This window comes from Haliaeetus albicilla, chromosome 4, assembly GCF_947461875.1.
Source record: "Haliaeetus albicilla chromosome 4, bHalAlb1.1, whole genome shotgun sequence".
Taxonomy (NCBI): Eukaryota; Metazoa; Chordata; class Aves; order Accipitriformes; family Accipitridae; genus Haliaeetus; species Haliaeetus albicilla.
The window spans coordinates 12,591,461-12,617,762 of NC_091486.1; the positions used below are offsets into that span (position 1 = coordinate 12,591,461).

At 40.9% G+C, this 26,302-nt stretch overlaps 1 protein-coding gene across 6 annotated transcripts in view; it reads left to right on the plus strand.

Annotated features, from left to right (window-relative positions):
- The first annotated feature begins 331 nt into the window (after positions 1-331).
- Positions 332-26,302, plus strand: part of MYLK (myosin light chain kinase) — a 221,661-nt gene continuing 195,690 nt past the window's right edge. The window contains exon 1 of one of the 6 annotated variants that reach the window (XM_069780952.1): positions 332-440. Coding sequence is in view for 1 of the 6 variants with exons in the window: in XM_069780943.1 (XP_069637044.1) it covers positions 820-982 (163 nt within the window). In the remaining 5 variants the exon portion in view is untranslated. Of the gene's footprint in view, positions 542-751; positions 983-26,302 lie in introns of those variants that run through there. The other 5 variants (XM_069780949.1, XM_069780950.1, XM_069780943.1 and 2 more) reach the window with 5 other exon arrangements.

Sequence of the window (26,302 nt, forward strand, 5' to 3'; positions counted from 1 at the left end):
TATGCAAGCTCGCCCCAGAAAACATATATATATCCCATACATATTTCATGCACGTCCCATGCAAGCCCATAAACGCACCCCTCTAAGCTTCCCCATACGCGCACTGCCTACACCCCCCATATGCACCTCATACAGCCCCCACAACCCTATACGCTCTCCTGTACGCGTCTCATAGAGCACCCATATGGCCCCCTATACGCTCCTCGTACACTCCCCCATACGGGACCCCATACCTAGTCGCCCCACCTGTGCGAGCCGCACTCAACAGGGGCTGGGCTGGGGTGTGACCGGGGTGGGGTGACCCCTCCCCACCGCCGCTCGCAGCGGCGGCCCCGGGGCTCCCCCCAGCCCCGCGGCCGCTGCCTAATAAGGCTCCGAGGCGGCCGCCAGCCCGCGCTGGCGGGGCAGGGAAGGAGTTAAAGGGAGCCGCGCCGACCGCAGTGAGTATCGCCGCCGGGCACCGCTTCCCCCCGCGGGCTCCGCGCTTCCCCCGCTCCCCGAGTGCGCGGGGCAGGCGGCTGCGAGCCGAGCCGAGCGGCAGGTGGGCTGGGGCCGGGGCCGGAGGCGCCGGTGCGGGGCTGGGCTGGGGGAGCTCGGCGGCGGGGCGGCTCCGGCAGCGCTCCCCGGAGCGGCGGGGCTCTCCGCGCCGGCTGCGCTCCGGGTCGCGGAGGGAAGCCCGGAGGCGGGCACGGGTAGGGGGGTACCGGGGCATCCTCTGGAGGGGGAGGTGGAGTAGGAGGAGGAGGGAAACCTGTGTCTGCGGAGGGACGAGGTAGCCGCGCTGCAGTGGGGCAGCCCAGCGGTGCGGGCTGCGGGCACATGCCGGGCTTGGAGCACCGGAGCCGCGGGTTTCCTGCGGGTGTCTCGACCCGGCTCCCATCCCTGCCCCTGGAAGAGCGTCAGCTGGGCTCCTGCAGGGAGAGGTGCTCACCGACGGCTGTCCTCCCAGGGTGCGTTAATCCAAGAGCAGGCAAACCTGGTAGTAAGTACTTGTCATCTTTTATGTGTGATTTGTTGTAGTTTTATTGTTCTCTGTTGGCAGGTAGCAAAGGATTGCTAAGAACAAGCGTTTATAGGCTAGGCTGTAATGATCATCTCTTTGGCTCTCCCTTGGACTTCTGAGCCTTTCAAATGTAAGGGTGCATGTGTGGAGGCACATGCAGAAATGTTCCTTCACTGCACATCTACATCTTTCATGTTTCAGACAAATGTTATGTGGGGGTTTTTTCTCTTTTCTTTTTTCTAACTTCTGCTGTTCTCAGAGTAATTTGTACCATGTTGCACAACACACTTAGGGTCACAGAGAAGGATAAACCCTGGTGACACCATTTAAACGTACTGCATAAGGATGGGGGAAGATGAATGCTTAAAATCATTAACTGGGGTGGGGGAAGGAGGAAGTGAAATCACTTCTCTGCATGCTGCCTTCACGCTATAGAGCAGTCTGCTTTTTGGGATTCTTTGCCATTTAATCCTCTTTCCTGTATGTGCACATCTGGACTCTGGCCTGGCACCGCTCCCTGCACTCAGACTGGAAGGGAGCGGCATGGCAGACTAGCAGGGGCTGGAGACCAGGGATGAAAAGACAGAATCCTTTCCTTCTCCTACAGCTTAAAAATACTTTTCAGCCCCAGCCTTGTTTTCTGCAGAGTAAATCCATAGGAATACTTCTCCCAGAGCTAGGAAGTAGACTCAAAAGTGTTTTGAAGCCTAGATTATGCTCTCTACAAAGGGAATGGCTGAGAGGATGAGTGCAAATACTTGGTTCCACATACCCTACTTCTGAGGGTTTCCAAGCATTGAACCCTGTGGAGGGTGAGCATGGAGTTACATGACATGCAGAAGGTATGTTCCCCACTGAGACCCTCCAAAGTTATGCCACCTCTTAGTGGAGTGCTGGAAATACTATTTCTGTCAGTGAAGCTGTAAGGGAAGGAGTAATTCCTCTCACATTTTCAATCCCAAACAGAATAACTATCTCCCTCCCCCTACTTCCTGCACACATGTCTTTATTTTTTTTTCTAATGACTTGCATTATTATTTGCCAAATATGGTATGTGTCTTCCTGTGCGACTTTATATCTGCTGAAATGTTCCTGGAACTAGCTCTAAGAGTGCATTTTAGGAGCCTTCTGTTTTTAAACCAGAATTATATTTACTAATAACTGTCAAATGGCATGAATAGTTAATTTGCATCTGGCATGTATCCACAGCATTTTGTTTCCTCAGATGATACTATCCTTCTGCAGCTAGTCACTTTGCGCACTGTAGTTTGTAACATAGTGCTCAATGTAACACATTTTCATAATATACCTATGTGACGGTTGTCCTTAGCATTTTGCATTCTACCCCTACAGGACAAGTGTTTTAACTCCAGCAGTAACTGGAGTGACTTTGTTAGTCATAGTAGGAGAATGTTTCTCATGAGGGGACCAGCCACTAGAAGGACAGGCAACATGTCCTGTGCTAGTAATGGTATTTAACCTTTTAAGAGAGACACGAGCAGAAAGAAAATGCTTGGTTTAATACACATCACAGCTAGGATTTTATATAAATGTGGGAGGCTTACACTAGTTAATATCACTGACCCAGTTTTTATTGGTCTTGTAGGGAAATCTTAAAAAGTCTGCTGCAAAGGAAGTTAGAAATCTGATACTTTGCTGTTGCAAGCATCTTTCCATAGCTTCAGTTGCCTTGCTACATGGTGCAAAGGAGGATGAAGGAAATAAAGTGAAGTTCTGTTAGTTTGCCTGTATAATGTTGAAAGGGAATTTATAAAGTCTGAAATAAGCAGTGATTACATATTGTCATTGGCTTAAGTTAAATGTAAGAGGCGCATGATTTTTCACCAGTTTTTGGTCTGTTTTGTGTTCTCCCTGTCTTTTCCTTTAAGATCATTAGGACTTCCTCTGGGCAATGATCCTATTTTTACAGCCAATCAAAATCCATACCAATATCCTTATGCAGGCCAAATATGCTGTATTAGAAAGACTATAAACCAACAGCTACAAATTACTTTCAGAGCCCTCCTAAAACAAAATGCAGATGTAAATAGAGTTCAGAACTGCTCCAAATGCTGTGCGTTAAAGTTGTGGATGTCTAAATCGGGAAAGTGTGCTCAGAAGCTGTGAGAGCCATGTAGGGAGATGGCTGATGTTTCTGGTTAGACTCTGGAGAACTGGGAGCCACAGTCTGTGGTTGTTGGACTCTTTTAGGTAGTTTGGGTTCAAGCCTGAGCATGGGCTGGAAGGGATCCTGGACTGTTTCATCCATTTTTGCAGAAAGACTCATCTCCTCTCCTTCATAAGCTTGTCAAGTTCATACTAAAACATGCTGCAGTTGTTTGCTTTTGCTATGTTTAGAGCTGTACTCAATAGTCTTTCCAAACTTTATTCCACAGGTAAGAGTTAGGAGGTAACAAAGGTAATTTCCCCCCCCCCCCCCCCCCTTGGCTGGTTAATACCCTCTTCTCTCTTTGATGCTAAATTTTTCACTTTTAACCTCCCATTGGAAAGTAGGATGTCCTTTCTCTCATTGCTCTAGAAACATGTTGCTACACCTGTTGCAATAGACTTAACTTTTTCTGAGCCTGAATGACAACAGTGGCATCCACTGTTCCAGACAGGATCTTAGCAAGCCTTGTACAGCTGCCTTCATCCACTTCACTGATGGAAATGCTTCCATGATGTACATTAGGATTACATATGCTGCTTGGATTTCAGCACTGCATGCAGAGAAGATACGATTAATCTATAGTGCTGAAAAGGATTCACTAGTGAAGCCAGATGATCCAGGTAGGATGGACTCTGGAGGGTTTTTGTGTGTGTGTGTGTGTTCGTTTTTTTAATTTATCACAGCTTTAAATGTTATCTATGTTGTCTGTGATTACAGTGTGGGTTTTGCTAAAATCTAGGTCTTTCCTGAGCAACTGTAAAGGGTCTGTTGAATGTGCTACAACAAGGTCTGTCTCTAATGATGTCTTCATTAAGCCTCTCTACAAACAGATGAGTATACTAATTGCCAGACTAACATCCTTTGGCTCTGTGAACGAGCTACTGAATGTTAACTTATGAATGGAAACTTAAAAGGATCATTTGCAACCTGCTACATGAAAGAAATACCAAAATGAAATGAAAATACATTTGTACCTCTGTTGTTGCTGTTGCTATTAAAGCTGATATAGAATTCCAGTTTAATTTTCCTGGGAATCTTGACTAATTTCATAAACTTTTTTTTTGCCTCTGAAGTTTCAGCAGCTGCTCCCTATATAAAAGCTAGAAATAACTGGTTCTCCTTCAGTAGGAATGAAAGAAGAATTGAGCTCTATAGAAATGAGGAGATTAGAGCTCCATGAGGCATATACCCATTTAATGCTGCTGGAAACCAAACCCGCTCGAATAATCTTAACTCTCACTTCTGGTGAGCAGAAATTCTAGGGGGAAAAAAAAAATTCCCTTAGTGACTTATTAACAAAGGCTTTTCAGGTTTACTGGGATTTATCATGTGAGCCTAATCTACCTTTTGTTCATCCAGTTGGCAGGCTTTAAGATTTAAAGGGGTCTGCAGAAACTCCTCCCCCAAACTCCTTATTTAATTAAAGAGGCTTGGTGCATTATTTACCTTTGAGTCTTCCATTTATGTGGCACAATGAGTTGGGGTTAACATATTGTAAAATATTTGTGAATGCTGCATTATAAGCAGAGAGAGGGGAAAGAAACAGGAACTCTGGCTATACCTTCAAATTTACACTGACCTATGTGGGTTCACTCAGAATGTCTGGAAGTGAGGCCACTCCTACATAAATACTGAAGTATAATTACAGGTGTGTAACTCTACAACAAATTTCTTTGCCTCTGTAGGTGATTAAAGAGCCTGGATGTGAGTCAGTCTTCACTTGCTTCTATGAGAGCTCTCCAGAGTCATCAGATGTGCAGATCAGGCCTCACATGTACCAGTATTTCATATATTTTGCTTTGGTGGTTCAGCAAACACAGACTGGTAGCTGTAGCTCTCTCTCTGGTTCCCCCAGTTTCTTCTCCTCCCCCACTCCATTCATTGCTGTAGCTGTGAGCATCAAGTTGCAGATAAAATGACTTCTGAGAGAGCAATGGGATGCAGCTCTTGCCAAAGGCAATTAAGTGCTTAGGATTACAGTGTGCTTTACAAAGTGTGTTCTTGCTGAATCCCTTTCCTCTTCTGCTTGCTGGCACAAAGCAGTTTCTTGGCACTTACCTTTGTTATAACAAGTCTGAGCATTGCTAAACTTCACTACAGTATGTCAGCTCTCTAAATAAGTCTAGCAAGCTGTAGTGTCTTATGTTTTGAGGACAGTCTTGCTGGTGATTCTTCAGTAAGAGTCAGCTTGACCTCATCACCCCTGCTGTAATTGGATTAAATTCACTCACTTGCTAAAATCATGGCCAGCTGATGGCATATTAATTATTCAGACTGAAGTGTTGTTTTGTATGCACAGGATTCTTGGTGTCAAAGGCATTTTTGGGGCTTGTCATGCAGCTGATGTGCCATAGGATACAGAATTGTCACTGAGGGACATTTTCAGTTATTTTCTTCATCAAGAAAGGATTAAAACAGACCATACATTCTGTTTGAAAGTAGGAGAGATAACCTGTGGGAGATGTAAAAGATGCCTTAGTTGCCAGTCATGGGCATCACATGCTGTTTCTTCTTGTGAAATATGATAAATTGCAAAGAGTCCACAGGTAGTCTGAAGCTGCAAACCTCCTGGCTGAGGAAAGTGAGTGATGGCATGTGCTGTTTTACACACACACTGCAGTTTTTTTTCTAATTGTTGCACAGCAGGTTAAGAGCATTGCTCTGAGCTGTCTTTTTACTGCTGCTTCTGTTATTCTTCAGCTGTCTTGTAATCTGGGGTGTTTGCAGAGTGATGGGATGATACCTGAACAGAAAGATGCACCCAAAACAATACTGGAACTGTGTAGTGAAGGATAAACTGACTGCCAAGCCTGTAGTTTCATCCCAAACCCTTTTATATCCTGTCTAAATGAGTGTAATCAGCTTTCAGTGAGAAATGCTGCTAAGTAGCAAAAATCACTATTCTGATTGTTAACATCAGCAAAATATTAAAGGATGAGTGGGTAATGGGGAGACCAAGGACTGACTTGCAAATACTCTTACAAAGAGGATCAGGATTTGGGTGGCTGGAGAGAGACACAGTGGTACTTGGACTGGCATAGACACTCTGAGATGTTCCAAATAATGAGAGGATCCCCGTTTTGTGAGTTAGCTGTTCTTATCTGCCTGGAAGTATTGCAGGTTTCCTGTTTGCTTCTAAGGCCTGTAAGAGTTGTGTTTTGCAGGCAGCATGATTCAAAGGACCTACAGCTACCAGAACTTAGTTCTGATCTGGACATTGTTGCATTTGATTTCAAGGTGATGTTGCTTTCTTAAGTGCTATGAACTGATTAATACTCATGGTGCAAAACAATAGATAAACAAGGTGAGACTCGGATGTGAGATTTTCTGTATCTACTAAGTGATAGTCACAATTTCATTTACTGTGTAAACATGCAGTGCAAATAGTAAGGATACCTGCTTTAGTACCCCATTACAAAATGTACGTAGTTGTGCAATCATACTTTCTGCAGTGTTAACTCTTATGAATTTACTTGTCTCTTAACAGAATAAATATATCATTCCATTAATTCCTTATAATGATGCAAGCAGTTTGTTAAATACTGAAGTAAAGGCTTTTATCATTCACATCTTTTATGTCAAGTATTTGGAATGAGTGTAATTTTAAAAAAATAAAAAGAAATTGCTGACCATCTCTCCTGAACAAGGAAGTATTAACAGTCTGACTGGGTAAAGAAAAAGTGTGAGGGCATGTTCTGTAAAAGCACTCACAAAGTCTAGGTCAGGGAACCACTGTCTGTATGGTCTTACGCTGTTGATTAGATCAAAAGGAAAGTCACAAAACAGAAGCAATAAGCAGGCTGTGTTTAAAATACACAGGAAAAAGAAATTTGTCAAAAATGGCCTGCTTTACTCAGGTTATTTACCTTGGATCTTTTATGATCATAAGCTTTCCTTTCCTTTGGTGGAAGAAGGGGAAGGTATTAAGTCAGTGCTTCATGTCTGAAAGAGTTACTAGCTCTCCACATCACTAGTTCAAGTCTAGCCTAGTTTTGGAGGTGAGAAACCTTTTCTGTTTTGTGCAGCGTAAGTTTACTCCAGTGCTGTTGTGGGTTAGATGGGTGGGATCTGCCTGTATGCATGCTGCCACTGTTTGAATGCTGACATTCTGGCTGTGGTGGCCTCGGGGGCTATATCTCAGGCAGAGCCTGTGAGACCATCACAGAGGGAGCCCTGGCTTTGAAATGTAACAGCTGGTGTATGGGTGTCTCACCCCCAACATCAGAGCAGTGCAATTCCTCTGACCTCAACAGAGTTGCAGCATTCATGGTTTTCAGTAATGTGGGAGCAAAACTGGGCCTATATTCTTTTAACTGGTCTATTTAGCGGCTCTTTTTCCATATGCAGTCTCCATGCCAGTGATGGGAGCTTCCTGGAACTGACAGGAGACACAAAAGACCCTCTTCTCTAAATCACTGGACCTTAAGAATATTGAAAGGATGTTACAACAAGCCTCATAATACACCATTGTCAGGCTCTCTGTGAAGATGCCTGCAGTGGTATCATACCTCTAAGCTTTCCAGAGGGGGTGTGGTGACCCCACATGGAAGAAAATAGAAGAGTAATGGTTTGGGTGGCTGTGAGGAATTTTATGGTACTACTTCGCCTGGCTGTAATTTGAAACCAGCTGGAGGTATTTAGTGCTGACTGAACTCCTATCAGTAAGAGGCAAGTAAATATCTGAGCATGTATCATGCAGATTTTTTTTAAGAAGAAGTCCTGGCTTGTGTGTCTGCATGGCTGGGTGCATCTTTCTCACGGACAGGGGAGTGGTGAAAGAAGGTTTGTTTCATTTTCTTCTTAATTTCCCTTTCTTCTTCCTCTTATTTTCCTGTCGCTCCACAGTACAGTGGTTTTTCATATTGCTGTGAAAATGTCCATGCCTGTGAGTGAAGTGAACACATTTGAATGGAAGAGGCTGCTGGTTTTTGAAGTCTGAACTTCAGCATTCCCAGGGGAGTGACAGAGTTTGCATTCTGCACTTCCTTCGGCCCTGCTCAGGGATGTGCCTTAACTGTGTAGTACTCTTGCAGGAGAGGTTGTGGCAAGCTACCTCTGTGGTGTTGGTGAAACAGGCTTGAGTCAGAGAATTCTTTTTTTTTTTATATATTATTATTATTATTTTCTTGGTAGTCAATACAAAATTCTGATCACTGATTCAGATACTGAGGAACAAGACCACCACAAACAATTATGAAGTTGCTTACATAAATATTTATTCAGCCCTTTCCCTTGAGTCCCTGCTGGCTGCATGCTCACTGCAGGTTACAGAACTGCAGCGGCACTGAGGCAGGCCGTCCCTCGGGGGTGTCCCTGCCCCCCTTTGCCATGGATGACCCCACAGAGTGTCTCCAGCCCTCGGCAGCTGCCATTTTATTTCCCTAACCCCTTGTATCCAGGCGCTTCTCTGGCTGACGGAGGTTTTGGCGTGATGGCCAGGCTCTGGCGTGTGGTGGTTTTCCCCGCTGGGGCCCCCTCAGTGCCAGAGCCGGCAGGAACCAGCCGGGACCGGCTTGGGGCGGCTCACGGCCTCCTCACAGGCCGCCCCACCATCCAACCTGTCACTCACACCAGTTACAATGTCGTTATGTGAGAGATGTGAATAAAGGCGTGGCGGTGGGATGGCGGTGAGTATCCATAAGGGAATCCCCTCACACTGAGGGGCAGGTGAGGAGGCAGGAGCTGTGCCATGTCCTGCAGACATGGCTGGCCTGAATGCCTACCAGGCAGGCTCAAAAGCACTCGCTCCATTTTGCCTCAGCCCTGACCTGTGGGACCAAAGCTTTATTAGAATTGAGGGGGAATTTTGTTCAAGTTACCTGCTTAAGTCAGCCTGAACATAGATAGGTACTGGGCTACTTACTGATCAGTTAAGCACGTCTCATGCAGAGTAAATGTCAGTGTGGCTGTTTTATACCGGTTGTCTTCAAATGCTTCTAAACTTAGTCAGCAGAAGTATTGCTCCTTCATTTTATGTGAAATTGTGCCATTATTTAGTTCATCTTGGATGACTAATAAAGTATTTAGTTCTCATTCAATCTATTTAGCTCTTATCTGATATGAAACTTGAAGTTATATTCCTTCTCCAAGGTATTTCCAAGCTATAGCTGTGGTTGTTGATGTATGGAGACCAAATTGGTAGTCCTGGTTACCTTGAACAGAAGTGGGGGCTCAGTTCCTGACAGGACCACAGTGATATCCAGAAAATGAGGTTGCAAAAGTTAACGACTTGCATAGCATCTCAACAGCAAGGACAGAAAGTCAGAGATGTTCAAATTGTTTTCCAGGAAAAATAGTGTGGACCTTACTCTTTTTTCCACATGCGTGATCTTGACCTTAGACTTTATGTAGTATGCTCTAACTGCAAACTCTTTACTACTTTATCCTTTTTGCTTTTTTCTGAGATGGTAAAAGTAAACATGAATGTGTAAATACGTTTTAGTACTTGACGTTATATTTGGGGAGGGGGGTATTGTACTTTGCTTGACAGCTAAGGTAACTTGCTTTGAACTTGCTGTAATTGTTCATCAGTGCATGAGCACTGTGCAGGATTCTGTAGGTGGCAGGTACCCATATATTACATTAGCAATGTATCATTATTGATATTGGTGTAGGGAACTGTGATAACATAGCCTACTTCTCACCAAATTAAGGAGGAGAAAAACGCATGGTGTTTCATGTCTGTTCATGTCTGTTATGTATTCTGTGGTGAATGGAATTCACTATATATAGCTTTCCAGTACTAGTTCCTTTCTAGCTGGTTTTATTACAAGCATAAGGTTTTGAGACAGACTGTGTCAAGAGTAGGCGTAAGAGTTAACTTTGTCAAACCTTGTTAATTTTTGATCTGTGTAGCATAGAATTTTTCTCCCCAAGAACCTAACAAAAATATTTTATTTTAAAAGTGTGACAGCTACAAGATAATAAACTAAATTGAACCTCAAACCAAAGATTTTATTTTCTTGAAGACACACTTGCTGTAATTGCACTTCTTGTGAGGTATTTTTTTTTCTGTCCAAGCTTATATTTCACTTCCAAGACAGGAAATACAGCTTTGCTGATTACATTTTTTTTTGAGATATAAATAAATTACTGTCTTCAAAGCTGGTGTTCATTTAAAAAATGCTTCTGAAATGAAACTTTGTGATGAATTAAAAATTAAATTAAAATGTTGGTTTACCTGGGTTGGTAAAATAATTACTTATGGATTTCTGTACTGTGTGTACAGATGTAAAAGGTGCTTTCAGGGTGAAGGGTGTTAAAAGAAAAGCTCTGGCACCTGTAACTCATCTAATTTGTTTCATTTCCTATTCCTTGCTGTTCATATCTGTCCCTGTCCCACTCCCACAACTGCTATGATAGGTAATGAATATGTTTGCTTTCTATCAGCTTGCTCCTCTGCTGGGGTTAGAGTACAGATAAAATAACAAAATTAATCCGGAAGCTGCACAGGAGGAAGAATACTAGCCATGTGTATATTTTATTTTATTGCATTGCTTATGGATGATTGTCATTAGATACTAAGAGACAGTGTTCAGTATGTTGGCAGAAAGCAGATTTCTAAAATAATATTCCTGTATTAAACCATGCGATGAATTCTAGTCTGGTTGTCACAGTGGCAGGAGGTACTTTTCTAAACCAATGAATCTTGATCATTGCTTATCCTGAGGGAGTGGTGTGATATGTGGGGATGCTGAGTCTACCTAAAAAATGAATAATATTAAAACTGCCTCAGCGTTCCAGTTATCCCAGCATTGTGTCTGACAAGCTGATAGAAGATTCTTCAACAACCATTTTTTTGAGATCCACTTCTCTCCCTACCTCTCCAGTTTTCACAGGTCTTGTGTTAAGAATATTAGAGGATACATACCCATTTAGTCCTCTGAGTGTCCATTTATGGACCTGTTGTCCAGAAGTTTGTTTAATCCCTTTTTGAACCCATGGACATCCTTTGCCTTCACAGCCTCATGTGACAGCAAGTTCCAGAAGCTTGTAATTTTCTATTTAAATGGGTTTATTGCTAGTTTCAGTGAGTACCGTATTGTTCTAGTGTTGTAGGATTTGGCAAATAACAGTTCTGCATTCAGCAGCTCATGGTTTGGTTTTTTTTTTTGTTATACCTGGTCATATCCACCCTCAGCTGCCTTCTCTCCAAACTGAATAGTCCCAGGCTTTTTAGTCTCCATGTAAAGCATCTGCTCCATTTCCATTTGGTTGCCCTTTTCTGCACCCCTCTAATGTTACCATGTCCTTCTAGGTATGTGGAGAGCAGATCACCGTACTCAAGTCATGGGAGTGCTCAGGCTGTGTGAAGTGGCAGAAATGCCCTGTCTTGCTCTCTTTCTGATGATGCCCTGTACTTTGCTGGCTTTTTTGACTGCTGCTGAACACTGAGCCAATGACTTTAGAGAACTATCAAGGATGGCTCCAGATTCTGGGTAGGAATGGTTAGAGCTGGTATTGCCTTGACAAATTGCTTGAAAATTATCTATACTAAAGCCTACTTGCCAACTTTTTTCCCAATCAGACAGTTTTGTCATTGATGAACATGCTGAGTAACACCAGTCCCAACACTGATCCCAGGGATTGCACTGCTGATTCCTCTCCACCTTAAAAAGTGTCTGTTAAGCTCTATCCTTTGCTTTCTTATTCTTTCTAATGTGGTCACCCTTACTGTGAATGAAGTTGGACTTGCTAGAGTGTGGTTCCCAGGCTCTCCTACACAGCCCTTCCTGTAGCTGGGAGTTACACAGGCAGCATCTGCAAGTCCTCCAGTACAGAGGCTCTCTGTAAGGCTGGCTTACACACCTTGGTTAGTGGTTCCTCAAATTCATATTTGAGTTTCTTCAGAACTTGTGTGAACATTTGTTCTGTCCTGGTGGCTTATTAACATCTAACTTCCTTGTATGGTCTAGTATTTCCTGAATTTACTTCAGATCAATCTGGCTCCTCTGCCAGGTGCGCAACAAGGAGTGCAATGGGTGTGGAAATCTCCCCAAAGACTTCATCAGTCAAGGCTGATGTAAAGAATTCACTGAGCTTCTCTGCTACAGCTTTATCATCCTCATCTGCCCCTTTTACACATTTATCTAGCAGTTTGACCCCTTTCCTAGCTGGCTTCTTGTTGTATTTAAAGAGCTGTTTACTAGCACCATGATCTTTGTTTGCAGGCACTTCGTGGATTGCCTTTTAGCCCTCTTAATTTCCTACTTACATTTGACTTGCCATGTTTTACAGGCTTCCCCTTACTTAAGCAATCTATTTTCTAAGAGCTGGCCTATGTCCTGCAATACTTGCCTAACTCTCACTGAGGCTTCTTGCTTTTTGAACTGCTTTTTAGTGTCCTCTTTCTTACTTGTCACATCCTTATACAGTTCCCTTCTTAAAACTGAATATCTGTACACTGGGTTTGTTTGGTGACCCTTAGTGTCAGTGACATTCTTTGTGTTACCTAACAGGTAGCCTTTATAGCTTTCTCTGTTTTGGGTTGTACCCTGTACTTAGAAGTCTGTTTTCCACTGGAGAACTGTATATGGATCTAGAATAACAACTGATACTATATCGTCCCTTTCTTTTCCTTTTGGGCAAATACTGAGTGTTTCTGAATGGCCTCATATGTTGTTGATATATGGCAGCTGTTAGTATTGCAATGCTCTGCGGAAGTCATCTATTAAAATTAAGAGGCGTAAGCTGGGCATGAAGCTGTTCTGGGTACTAATGAAGCTACATATATTACCTTTTGCATACACACAGTATATGTAGTGATGATTAAAACTTTGCACTTACACATAATCTAGCCCAGGATTTCCTAAAATTCAAAATCCCTGCACTTAAAACATCCGGGAAGAAGATAGCCTTGCTTTTCCAGTTTTGCAGACATGGGAAAAAACATGGAGAATACTCTGTGGTTATATGAGACGTCTCTGTGGACATGTATACAAGAGCTGAAGTATGTTTATATTCATTTTTGTGCAGTTACTGGAAGATTGTTCTTCCATAAAGCATGTGCATGCATTTGAAAGAGCAGTATGGAAGTTTATTCTCTACAGATGCACTTTGAAGGGCTGCTTTTACAGATGCAATCCTGCATTGAAACAAGGTACGCAAGCAAGTTATTGTTGATTAATATTGCTTAACTAGTCAAAGCTAATATTAACAAATAACATCTAGGTGGCTGAATAAACCTAGCACTGTGTTATCTTTGGACCGTATCAGTGAAGTCACATATATTCTTTTTACTAGGAGCACACAACTGGAGTGTTTGGTTTGTTTTTTGTTTTTGTTTTTTTCTGGGCCATATCCAGTCCTCTGCTATAGCAGTCACCTTGCATTCTGTAAATAGAAATACCTAAATTTGCAGAGTTTGTCTGTTTGAGCCTTTACTTAACCTGCAAGTGCTGGACTAATCTTGCTTCAAATGTAGCTATGTGTCTGTGCTTTGCTGTTGAAGGTCTTGGATACAAGCCTACTACATGCCTGCCTGGACCAGAAAGCTGTTGGAAATGTACATGCCGTTTCTGTGTGGTGACTTTGCCGATGAGTTGCAGGAGTTCCCCATTGTATGAGAAGCTAAATAATGAAGTAGAGTTGTATACTTTAAAAGTTACTGCAAAAAAAATGAAAGTGAAATTTTCCAGAGCAATTTCTTCACCAAAGCTGACTGGAGTAACATCTGTGGTGAAAACCTGTACCTCATCACTTCATTGTAATATGTGCAAGTGAAATGATGTTAAGTGAAGGAGTTGCCTGTCATAAAGAGGAACTGGACTTCACAACACAGAAGACTTTTTACAGTCCTGTATCTGACTAATCCATTCTCTTGAGTGATATCTTCTCAAATGAAACTTCAGTGGCTGTCAGGATCTTTTGTGATCATTGGCTTCTATGGAGGTATTTAGCTGTGAAATTTTTCTCAGTGCTAGGTTTCAGAAGGATTTTACTTGTTATCTAGATATCATCTTCTACTTTACAGTTAGACTGGTAGGTTTATGTAGCTACTTCAGCCAGACTTCACTTGTCTGATACTTAGGTATTGATAATTTCAACAGCATATTAATTTACATTTTTCTAACTGTAAAATCCATTCATTAATATGAATTATTTGCAGGATTTCTATTAGAATGTTTTTCAAATGTGTCATGGTTTAATCCCAGCCAGCAATTAAGCACCACACAGCTGCTTGCTCAGTCCCCCCCCAATTTGAATGGGGGAGAGAATCAGAAGGGTAAAAAGAGAGAACTTGTGGGCTGAGATAAAGACAGTTTAATAGGTAAAGCAAAAGCCATGCACGCAAGCAAAGCAAAACAAGGAATTCATTACCACTTCCCATTGGCAGGCAGGTGTTCAGCCACGTCCAGGAAAGCAGGGCTCCATCATGCCTAATGGTTACTCAGGAAGACAATCACCATCACTCCGAACATCCCCCCCTTCCTCCTTCTTCCCCCAGCTTTATATGCTGAGCATGACATCATATGGTCTGGAATATCCCTTGGGTCATTTGGGGTCAGCTATCCTGGCTGTGTCCCCTCCCAGCTTCTTGTGCACCCCCAGCATACTTGCTGGTGGGGTGGGGTGAGAAGCAGAAAAGGTTTTGACTCTGTGTAAACACTGCTCAGCAGTTGCAAAAGCATCTCTATTATCAAAACTGCTCTCAGCACAAATTCAAACCATAGTCCCATACCAGCTACTATGAAGAAAATTAACTGTACCCCAGCCAAACCCAGCACAAAATGGTATGGTCAAATATATAGTTCTTACTACTTTCATCACTAGGTTTCAAAACACTTTACAAAGAAGTATCAGAGGGAAAGGAGTTTGAAAGGACTTCTTTAAGGCCTGAAAAAAGGTAAGCAAGGTGAATCTTCTGATGCTATGTCTGAATGCAAAGTTTTCTTAGTCTAACTAAAATCAGTTTAGGAATTCACTGAATAAAACTTGTGAGTGAAAATACTTGCGTTACCTATAATATAGGCTTAATCTAGATTTAGCTTAATGCACTGGAAAAGAAAATGCAAACAGAAAAGTGACTTATAAATGCAAGTGTACCCATGAGAATGTTTAGGTATTATCAAGTATTTAAGTTCGTACTTTTAAACTGCATGCTTCATATAGAATTTCTAGAGCTCATCGGACAATTATTTTTGGGTGAATTTTTTAGCCCAATTCTCTGTGAGTCTCTAATGTAAGATTTTGCCCTGTACTTGCATTAACATTAGTTCTCTTAGTTCAACTGGATTAATTAGCTCAAAATTATGTAATTAATTTAGTGGCAAGCCAAAATATTAATTTTTTTCCACAATGTGAGACTCAATGTAAAAACAGTTTGCAGAGGTTAACTCTGACTTATTATCCACAGCTATTCCACCCCATCTGCAGACCAAGAAGACTTTTAGATGCTTATAAACTGCAAATGAAGCTATTACTAGCTACCTTTGGAATCTTGTAACCTGAAAAATAAATGAGATTAAAAATCACGCTTTAAACTTATTACATACACTTCCTATACCTTGCCCTTTCCAGATGACAAAGTTATTCACTTTTTTCCATCTTCAAATGAGAGAATGTGAACATGCTTTATAAGAGAATTGCTCTGCAAAGTTTCCAGGCTTACAGGAGACAGACTTCTGGAAATTAAAAAATGAACTTACTAGAAAAATAAAAACTTTGAATTGTTTGACAAATACTGAATCTCAACTTGTGAATACAAAACCTGAGCTTAGGTTCAGTGTCAGGACTTGATGCTGTTATGTTGAAGACTTCTGGTTAACTTAAATTCAGAACAAGGGTTGACTGTTCCCTTTTGTATTACGGAGTTACATAGTACAACAATTAACTTTGAGTTGTGTTATGCCAGCTGCTGTGTAAACACTGAGGAAGACCTTGTCACTGTCCCCAAAGAGGTTTATCCAAGATAATGAACAGCTGCTTACTTTGAGTGCAGTGATTTTTTTAAAATTTTTTTTAATGGAGAGCTGTACTGAGCTGATAAAACTGAATAGTTGTGATTTGTTTCTTTAATCAAGGGAGATTTGCTGTGCTTCTGCTTTTATTCCCTGTTTTTCAGAAGTAGATGTCTTTTCATTGGTCTTATAGTAATTTGCGTTGTTAAAACATATCTCCTAGAAAACCACCTGTTTTTTCATTTGAGAAAGAAAGAAGACCAAAATTGCATACAACACTTTTTGCATTTTTCTGATTTGTTACCTTTTCTTATGCTTTAGAAAAAAGGAACTTAAATTTAGATTTCTGCAGCTTCAGCTTCCCTGGGTTTTGGTATGTCTTTCTCTGAGATAACTTTAGCATCTAGTACTGCTAGTCCCCCTATGAAAGTACTTCTTCCCTGTGTGATAAGAAACCTTGTAACCATCTTAAACTGTATGTTTTTTGGCTACAATAAACATATATGTATATATTTATATTTTTAACTATATTTTTCCCAATTACCAAATCATTGTCATGCCCCATTTAATTCTCTCCAGACTTTTTCAATACCCTTTTAAGGGTTTATATGATAACTCTACCATCAAGGCAGAAGTCTGTGACTTTTCTTGGCTCATTGCGAGAGGACTTGCATTTGCTTCAGTGAGGCAGCAGACATTTTCCGTTACGTGTGTGTGCGTCAAACTGAGAGGCCTTGCTTGCACTTCTAAGGTCTCTGAAATGGTAGATTTAAACCCAAACACTGGGGGGGAAAAATGCTAATGCTGTATGTTTTTTAAAGTAAAAAGGAAAAAAACAAAGGAGAGGAAGAACTAACTACGCCCTGGGGACTGTCCTTGACTGTGCCTTATTACCACAGCTTTATCCTTTCCAGTTCTTAAAGATGCTGTCAGTTATTGAACTCTGATGACCTGATTAATGCATTGGAGGGATGCCTATAGATTGTGGTATTGATATTGTTTCCAGATGTTTTCCTGGCAGGCAGATTGGCAACAAGATGTTGTCTTTGTGGTGACGAGGGGGAATAGTGTGGACTTTTCTTCCTTTTTTTTTCTTTTCTTTTTTCTTTTTTTTATGGAGCTTGTCTCAGCAAATAAATACCAGTCATTGGGTCAGTTGCTCTGAAAAACAGTAGCCTTGTGGTAAGCTGAATTCTGTAGATTTATTGGAGTCTATAGAGTAATACAGTAAATGGATATGATATCTATATTGCTTGCAGAGACTTAAAAGCCCTATAATACCTGCTCCTCCTTCAGTCAGCAGGGAGCTGTCTTTTGAAGATACATGTATCCTGTGCATGTGGAATCTATGGGATAATCCCAGACATGTTTCTTGGGGCAAATACTGGATTTCACAGGACTTAATTCAGAGACTTGAGTTCAGTCAATGCAGGAGGCAGCAGCTGTTAGAAACTCTTGAGACACCACTGTTTAGGAATTGTCTTCCTGTATTTTGTGCTTCACCCAGGCAGCACTGATCAATCTCTACATAAGTGTGAAAGGGTTAAACTGAATTGCTGACAGTATCCAGTGGGTCAGAATAAATGACTGAACTGTCCCTTTGTGACAACATTGTAGTGTCCTATCCACTTTTCTGTGCCGCCAAGAAATAGCTTCTTTTTAGTAACACAGTTTTGTTTGCACAATGGCCACATGTACAGCTGGTTCAATTTAACCCATGAGACTGAAATGGTTTGTGAAGTGGCTTCTCATTTTTATTGTTAAAGCAGAGATTAACCTCTAATCTCCTTTTCCTTACAAGGGGATTTCTTCCATATATCAATACATAAAGTGAAGACTTGTTGGGCAGAAGAATCAGCTGGGAGACAGGAGTGTCACAATGCAGTTCTTCCTTTGGATCTGAGCTCTTTCACTCCTAGAAAAATGTTTCATTTTTCTGAAGGGAAGGGAGCAGGACTCGGTGGGAAGTCCATATCCTAATAAACTGAAAATTAGCTTACTTTCTTGGTGGAATTTGCAAGCTGTGCTGTTTCACCATCACTAACTCATTTTAAAACCAGTTCAACTGTGTCTAGATGAGCTGTTCTCTGTGCAAACAGTAGTGTACATACATTTTGTGCATCATAACTTACAAGGAATGAGATGGAAGATTCCCTGAATTTTTTTCTTTCACCTTCATTGCATTACTGTTTCATACAACATCCACATAAATGCATGATTCTACCTATTGACGTGCTAGGGCACAATTCTCTTCCTTTCTTATCTGTTGATCTCCCTTAATGTCAGAAGAGCTAGAGATGGAACGAGATGATGTGTTTTGCTGACCTCAGGACCCCACATGCCCCCAGTGGCTTGCAGAAAGTGCTTTTTTGGAAGGTGGATGCTGTAGCTCTGAACACTTATTGCACATGTTTTAACATATAACCTAGGGAGACCATTGTACTGTTGCACTTGTAGCACTAGGAGAGAGGGAGATAATAAACTGCTGTAGGAGTAAAAGCCTTGGCCAGTTTCAAACTTTAATAACAGTTTTTGTTGTGAGGAAGCTCTGAAATTGCAGTGGTTCTGAGCCAGGCCATGCTATAAATCTGAGATGTTAGAGACAACTTGTTAGTAATGTTGTCTGAGATTTCTTACAGAAAATGTGGTTCTTATTGCAATATGCCTCCTCATTCCAAGAGGACTGGCAGCTGGTTCTACTACTGCTCGTGCCAACAAGGCTGTAACTCTGTTTTTCTCTTAATCATCAAATTAATTTTCTTCTAGACCATGAAATAGAGGCTTCCACTTAGACTCAAATTTAATGGTGGGTTTAAACTTGCTGCAGCCTCTAGGTTGGTAGTGTGCAGTGTAGTAGGGAAAGGCTCATGGTTTCGGCAAAGCTCCACTTATTTACTTCACTTAAATTCAATTTGTGACCTGTTCTTCATCAGCTTCACCATTGAGTCCTACCTGCTTCTGTCTACAGCCAGGCCAGTAAAAATGCCATAGGAATTTGAAATGATGCATACAAGACACAACAGGAGAAAGCAAGCTCCTTCTGCCCTACTTCTAAACCAACTAAATCCCTAATACATGATTTGTGTCTTTTGTGTATCTGGCCAAATGTTCCCATGCAGTAATTAATGGCAACTGTCTGGTGAGCAATCTCTAGTAGAAGGATCACTAAAGCTTTCTGTGAGACAGCTTTCGAGGAAAACCAGTGTTCCAAATTTCACCACTTTGGTTGTCTTCTGAGGACCCACAGCAGCCTGAAGAATACAGAAGCAACCAAAGTCTTACTCTAGTTTGGATTACAAAATCTAATTAACATGGAGAGAAAATACATATCAATGTCATTGGCTAGTGTTTTCCATAGAAGAAAGTACTCCAAAATGGGTTCATTGCTATAGATGTTTGAGAAGGGCAGGGAGCATCTTGGCTTAGTCTGCCTAAACCAAGGAAATCTGAAATAGAGATTTATGTTCCCTGCTTAATTCTTAAAGTTGTGGGCAGGGAGGCAGAAAGGGAAGTGTATTCAGTGGTATGAGGCTAAAGGCAAATTGCCCAGATCTGCCCTCAGAAATGTAAGCACAACTTGCAGTAATTTCAGAGGGAACTGCATGAGATGATGAAAGTGTAACGTGGTACACAGAAGTATCCAACACCAGTACTATCCTTGCAGAGGATGAGACCCAATGGTCCGGGGGGCCTCTCCAGCCTTATTTACAATAGCTGTGCTATACAGCCTCTTTCATACTCCGATCTTCAAGTGGAATCAGGCCTCTTTCTTTAGTTAGTGGGAAGCTGTTCCTCTGCCATATTGGAACCATTCTGCTGATTTCTAACCTAAATCTAGTCACTGTTCATTTTGCACCCATGATTATGTCTCTGGTTATCCCAACCCCCTGTTACTCAGAATTGTTTTATTTAAGTATTTTTCTGTTAGATTTTGTTTGTTTGATATCTGTTAACACTATGCTATCAAGAGTGGGGCTAAAACCCAGCAGAGGAATGTTTAGAGTGAGAAACAAAATGAACCAGTAGGGTATGTACATATGGAAGTTAACCCAATTAGGTTGCAAAACTGCAGCTTTGGGTGTAAAACTGTTCCCCTTGAAAGGCACAGCTGACCTCTTGCTGTGCTCCTTTGCCATCTGTGCAAGAGCAGGTTGGAGGCACTGCTGGCCTTATGCACAGAGTCCCTGGAAATGCCCTGATCTTACCCAGTGAAAGGTGAGCTGTGGCAAGAAATTAAATTAGCACAGCACTTCCTAGTTTCTCATTTTATATTCCAGCTTTTAAGTCCCTGAAAATCAGCAGTGTGTTTAGTCTTTCAATGGCAAGAGACAATGATGCAGAGTAGTAGCTGCCAGAGATGATTAGTTTGAAAATGTGAGGGGTAACACAAAGTAACATTTTATTTTGTGTCAAGTCTAGTAGTTCCTAAAAATAAATAAATAAAAGATTAAAAAAAATTCCTGTTAGTGCACTAGTGATGAAGCTGGAATGTGTATTATTTGGTCTCTACCTTTTTTGCTTTGTGTAGGTAGCATTTTTCAGAAGTATCTATGTTCTGTTGAACATCAGTGAAATTTAGCATAAAGTATCTGAGGAACTCTCTGAAAAATGTGTTCTCTATGAACTATGTTGGTTTTGTCATGCATTTCTCATGACTCTCCAGGGAGGCAATGTTGCATTTGGGAGCAGGGAGCTTACCTGCTTTGCTATGGTTCTCCTGAGCATGGACTGAAATAGAACAGCAAGTCCCAATCTGTGTGGAAACAGGAAACAAGGCTGCTGTTTCATGGTTAGATGCATGGAAAAAATATGAATTTGATTACCTTTTTGGATTGAAGGACTTGAACATGTAAGGCTTATTTAGGTATGCAGGTCCTCTCCTTGGCTGTATCTCAAACTTGTTCCTCAGTAAACCAAAACAAGCTATGCAAGTATCAGGGAAAATATCACTCTAAATCCATTACTATGATGTGTCATGTTTTACACCTCACAAAAGCTGTTAGGTGGTATATTATGATAAGAGTAAAGAAAATATAAATTTGCAGTAGCAACAACATGAAAGAAACTGGTTTACTATGAGGTTCCTAAGAGTCCTTCTTCCTTCCATTTGAAATACTAACTGAACCCCAGTGAGTATTGCTTGTGAGCTGTGCTGTTCCTGCCTCCATCAGACAGCTTGCTTAACGAAAGTGTAGAAATAATGCAGTTAAATAGATAAAGGGGGAATGTTTGAGTTGTATGCTTTCTTCTAGTTTCACCTTTTCTTAAAACATCAACATACATACAGTTGCCTTGTCCCAGTGGAAGTCATAAGGAGGTTTTCATTAGTTCTTCATTGTGAAACTCATTTGGATAGTTAATTGCAATTGCCTTTGTACTTATACCGGTCTACTTTGGGACCTCTGACAGCCACAGCATGTCTTAGGCTACTGTGTTGCTGTATCTTCTGCTTCCTCAGATAACCCAGAATATCAAAGGTAGGAAGCAAATAAAATAAAATTGTTTTATGACTCCCATTCTCCTCTTCACAAAACTCTCATGCAAACTGATAAGACTCCACCTCCCCCCACACTGGAAAGTACAAGAAACTTCCCTTAAAGATGTCTCTTGTAGCCTTGCTTTAAATTACAGTTATGGGCAGTATTAGAAAAACTCAAAGGTTAAAAAATGTTTGGCTCGTATCTACTTAGGTGGAGAATTATAGTATGCATTTTGCTTACTACTGCAGAGGCTATAGCACTTGCTTAGTTTGCAAGAGCACTGCCATGGCTCTTGCCTGTGCACCAAATTTGGATGCAGTGAGGGCAAACCCAGATTTGCCCTCTTTCATTTGTATAAAGTAACCTTGAAGCTTCCCAGCTCCCCTCCTGTTCTCTGTTCCCCAAAAGTATTCTAATATTTGGAATTTGTAAACACAGGATTTGGGATTCCATATGCATCTGGAACTGATAAACTGTTGGTATTGCAGAGATGTAACCCTTTATACCTCTAACCTAGGAATTCTCTAGAGAGAACTTACAGGCACATCTGATGTAGATGCAGGCAGATTCCTAGCAGCTAAAACCAAAATGAAAAAGTTGCTGTTGAATGAGTGGAATTTTCATTCAAAACTTGGGGGGGGGGGGGGGGGGGCGGATAAAAACTATAGAATCTGTTTGGCAATAAATACAGCCATAATATTTCTGAGCTAGGAACTGAAGAGATGCGAGTCAAACAAAATTTGTCAAATGGCATTAGTGGGGGAGAGAACCTTTTGGAAGAGGCAGGGTAGTGAAGGAAAAAAAACCCCAAACAAAACACTGCCCCCCCCGCCGCCCCCCCCCCGAAAACCTCACCCTTAACAGAATCTTGGATTAGTTGAGGTTCAGTGAATGGCTTTGTTGAAAACACAAGAAAAGAATTTAAATGGAGAAGGCCCGATAAGGTGCAGGGCATCACAGATCTGTTTCCATAGTGACATTGTTCAAACAGAGGCTTAAAGGAACATGAATACTATTGCAGCTGAACTCTATAGAAGATACCAATCTTCCAATGAGGATACTGGCTGTTGGTTGTTTGATGTTTTTCCCTATTAGTTGGATTTGGGAAAAAGGTGGTGAGGGGAAAACAAGGTCTTAGACAAATAATTGGCTTGACAGACTGCTGCTTCCTTCCAGTGCCTGCTTTCTGCATTTTACATGCCCTCTCCACTCATTTTTACTTTGACTTTTATAATTGTTAAAAACTGCATTCAAGTGGTTTTAGAAAAAGAAATAGACACCCCCACCGCCTACTCGCCTATACTGAAGCAAACACAACTTTATACCAATGTGGGATTCAAATATGCATGCTCCTTCATGTCTGTGTTTATTTTCCTTTAATAAAAAGGTGCAACTGAACCATTTACTTAAAAGTGAGTTCAGTGCGAGTGTAGCACAGTACACTTAGTATTTCATGTTGCCCACTGCCCTAATCATCCTATTCATCATTTCCATTGGGAAATTCACCAAGTATCACCTTCTTTTCATAACTGATGTTTTTCCCTTTGAAAAGCAGGGTTAAGCTCTGGTTAGAAAAAAAGCTGTTTCATGTTACAAATATTGTGGTGTTGGAGTTCTTCCTTCCATTTTTCTTCTCAAAACTGCCATTCTGCAGATTTTTCTTAGCTAAGTGTACTCTGAAAATAAGCACAAACCCCTTAAGTTATAGCTATATAGAACATATTTTAAGATTAAAAGCATACCAGTCACGTCTGTCTAAATTCTGATACATTTTAAAAAAAATTAAAAAAATCTTTATTTAAATAAAACTGCAGCAGTCCTTGGACTTGAACTTTTTACTACAGGTTGAATAAGCAACCTAATAAGAAGAGAAATTTATGTAGAAAGAGGTTAGAAAACCTCTTTGTGCTTCTTTAGCAGCTTGGCTTCAGTGCATAGAAGACTGGGGCAGTATGGAAATGCTGATTTTTATGAGAATGGCCAGGTTTAGACAACTCTTACTCAGACATAAGCAGCTTCATATTCTGGATGGATCAGCTGGTGTTTATCATTACCATGGCTATTCTTCTCCAAGTGCTTGAGAACATATGGAGTCATTGGAGTTGCACCCAATCTGGATCTGATCATTAGCCTGTTTTCATCTATGAACACAAGTAGTTTGAATTGGAAACATTATGTACTCATTGAATCCATTGACCTTTAGAGTTAGGGAGAATTACCTAGGGAAGAGTTTTGGCTTCAGTGAGGTAAATGGATTAATTTTTTTCCCCAAATTGATTACTTGGCCCCAAATTTTACCTTTAAAGTAATTTGAATGCATATTGCAAAATATTTTCTGTATATTGATTCAATAGCTGCTTTATGAAGACATATCCCAAAGGTGCTCAGAAGCAGAGGGAAGAAAAGCAAGTAACTGTGAAAGTGCAGTGTCTTGGCATGAACATGCTAACTTTAAACATACTATTCTAGTTAGACTGTATGTTTGCTTTGGTTAAGGAAACAGGCTAGTACAAATGTCCTGTAATAGCATAAATTTGAGTATCTAACTTAGACTGTGATGATGACAATAAACTTGGAAGAGAATTCATTTTAAAGAAGATGTTTCTGCAGAAACTATTTATATTTTGTAATTAAATTAGTTTCTACATATTCCACGGGGGTTTTTTCCTCTCAATCATAGCCCTTCCGAGTGCCAACAAAGCAGATAACACTCATTAAATTCTTCCCCTTTTCAATCCCTACCTTAAGGGAAAAACCCCCTACATTGAAATTTCTTATTTCACTTCTTGGGAGGGATAGAGAGCTGGGAATCACAGACACCAGGGCAAAAGTTATGCCTCTTTAAATAGTGTGGAAGAAAAATGTCATTTTGAACTAAACTCTACTTTTAATGAAACATGCCATTTTATACTGTGCTATTGTATTTAATATAAAATTCTGTAAATTAGTGGGAAACTGAAAATTGGACTCTTCAGTCTCACTCTCTCCTTTCCAAAGAGATTTCATTGTTAAGTGTCTCCTACTCTAGTGGGAGATTTTCAAAGATTTCATATATAGTCTTGTTACTGAGCTGTCAGTTAAAGAGCAGCCTACAATTACTTGAAGGGGAGTTGCAAGATGAAACAGCCAAGCTTTTCTCAGTAGTGGCAGATGGAAAAATGAAGGGCAGTGTCCACAAGTTGCAGCTTGAGTGGTTCACATTGAAGCTTTAGAGGGTAGTGCAGCACTGGAATTGGTACCCAGAGATGTGGCACCCCTGTTTCTGGAGATATTCAAGGCTTGTTTAGACAAAACCACATCTGATCTGATCAGGTGTTGATGCTAGTTCTGCTTCAAGTGGGATATTGGGTTAGGGATATGTAGAGATCCTTTCCAGCTAACATTTCTGGGACTCTGCCATTATGTTATCAGTTTAGTAGTTTTCCTTCTTTCATGCTTATCCCTGGGTAAGATAAAGACCTCTTACAGCATCTCCTAAAACTGGGGAACTCTCAGTCTATCTGGGGTCCTGGTTCATAGTTTATAAATTTGGACAGTTCATTCAACTTAAAGTTTACAAAGCTGTCTCTATCATCCCAATTCTGAAACTTCCTGGAACTCAGCAAAAAATGGTACATTTTGATCATATTTTCATGTGTGGGGTTTTCTTTCTGATGTGATAAACAATCTCTGTCTATTGATCTCTCATGGAAATCATAATGTCTTACCCTCCTAATCTACTGCTATATTCTGTGAGCCTAAAGATGAATGTTCTTAAAACTGCACATAGTAGTTGTAGAATATCTGCCTAGCTGTTTGGAGTATAAAAGATCAGTGCTCCTGACTTTAAAGCCTGTGAAATCACATGCATTTTTAAAAGCAGTAATGTCATTCACCACAGCACATCTTTTCCTTGCAAGTCCTTTTTAAGAAGGAATATAGTTTTATTTGAACTTTCTGCCTGTCTTGTAGAGCTTCTGCAACAATTTGCTTCTATAGTAACTGGGTAATTTATCTTTGAACATGAAAGGAGCATTATGTTTTTGACTGGAGTCAAAAGTAGTGTAACTCAGGTTCCCTCTCTGGAGTTTGCATTAATGCTTTGTTAATGTCAGCTTGGCTCTCTGCAGGTAAACACTTGTGTGTGAAGAAAATACTTGTTGAATCATATAATTACACTTGTAACCTATTATGAAAGTCTGTTACTAAATGGGTAATGCCAGAAGAAACTCATAGGATGGTTTAGGTTAGCTTCCTGTACAGCTAGAATCACAGAATTTCCTAGTCTATCTGAGCAGACTTATTGTCACGAGCTCTATTAACAGGGGTTTGTTGCACTCCATGCCAGGAAGGCTCCCTGACATGACCCTCGTTTTGATAGTTTAGTTGTGTGTGTGTGTGGACATGTCCACTGTCAGTGCAATTCACTGAAGGTGCCTCCTGTATCTTTTGGATATTGGACAAATGTACTGGAAAGCTGAGCATGATGAGCACATTGTGGTATGCTTGTTTCAAGGCTGTTCACTCCTTCCATAAGAATGGGATGCCTTTTGCCTTTAAATAATCCTTAATACTTTTGAATCAAGTTGCACTGAATACAAGTATTTATTTTTAAAATCCAAAATAGGTAATGCTGTTAAAGATTTTTATAAAGACACAGATGACAAAGTTGAGAAAATCATACTTACCTGCCAGATCAAATCTTCTCTAACAAACAGGAAATAAATATTACACTATGTTTCTGGCAACGCAGTTGTCTAATGTATATCCA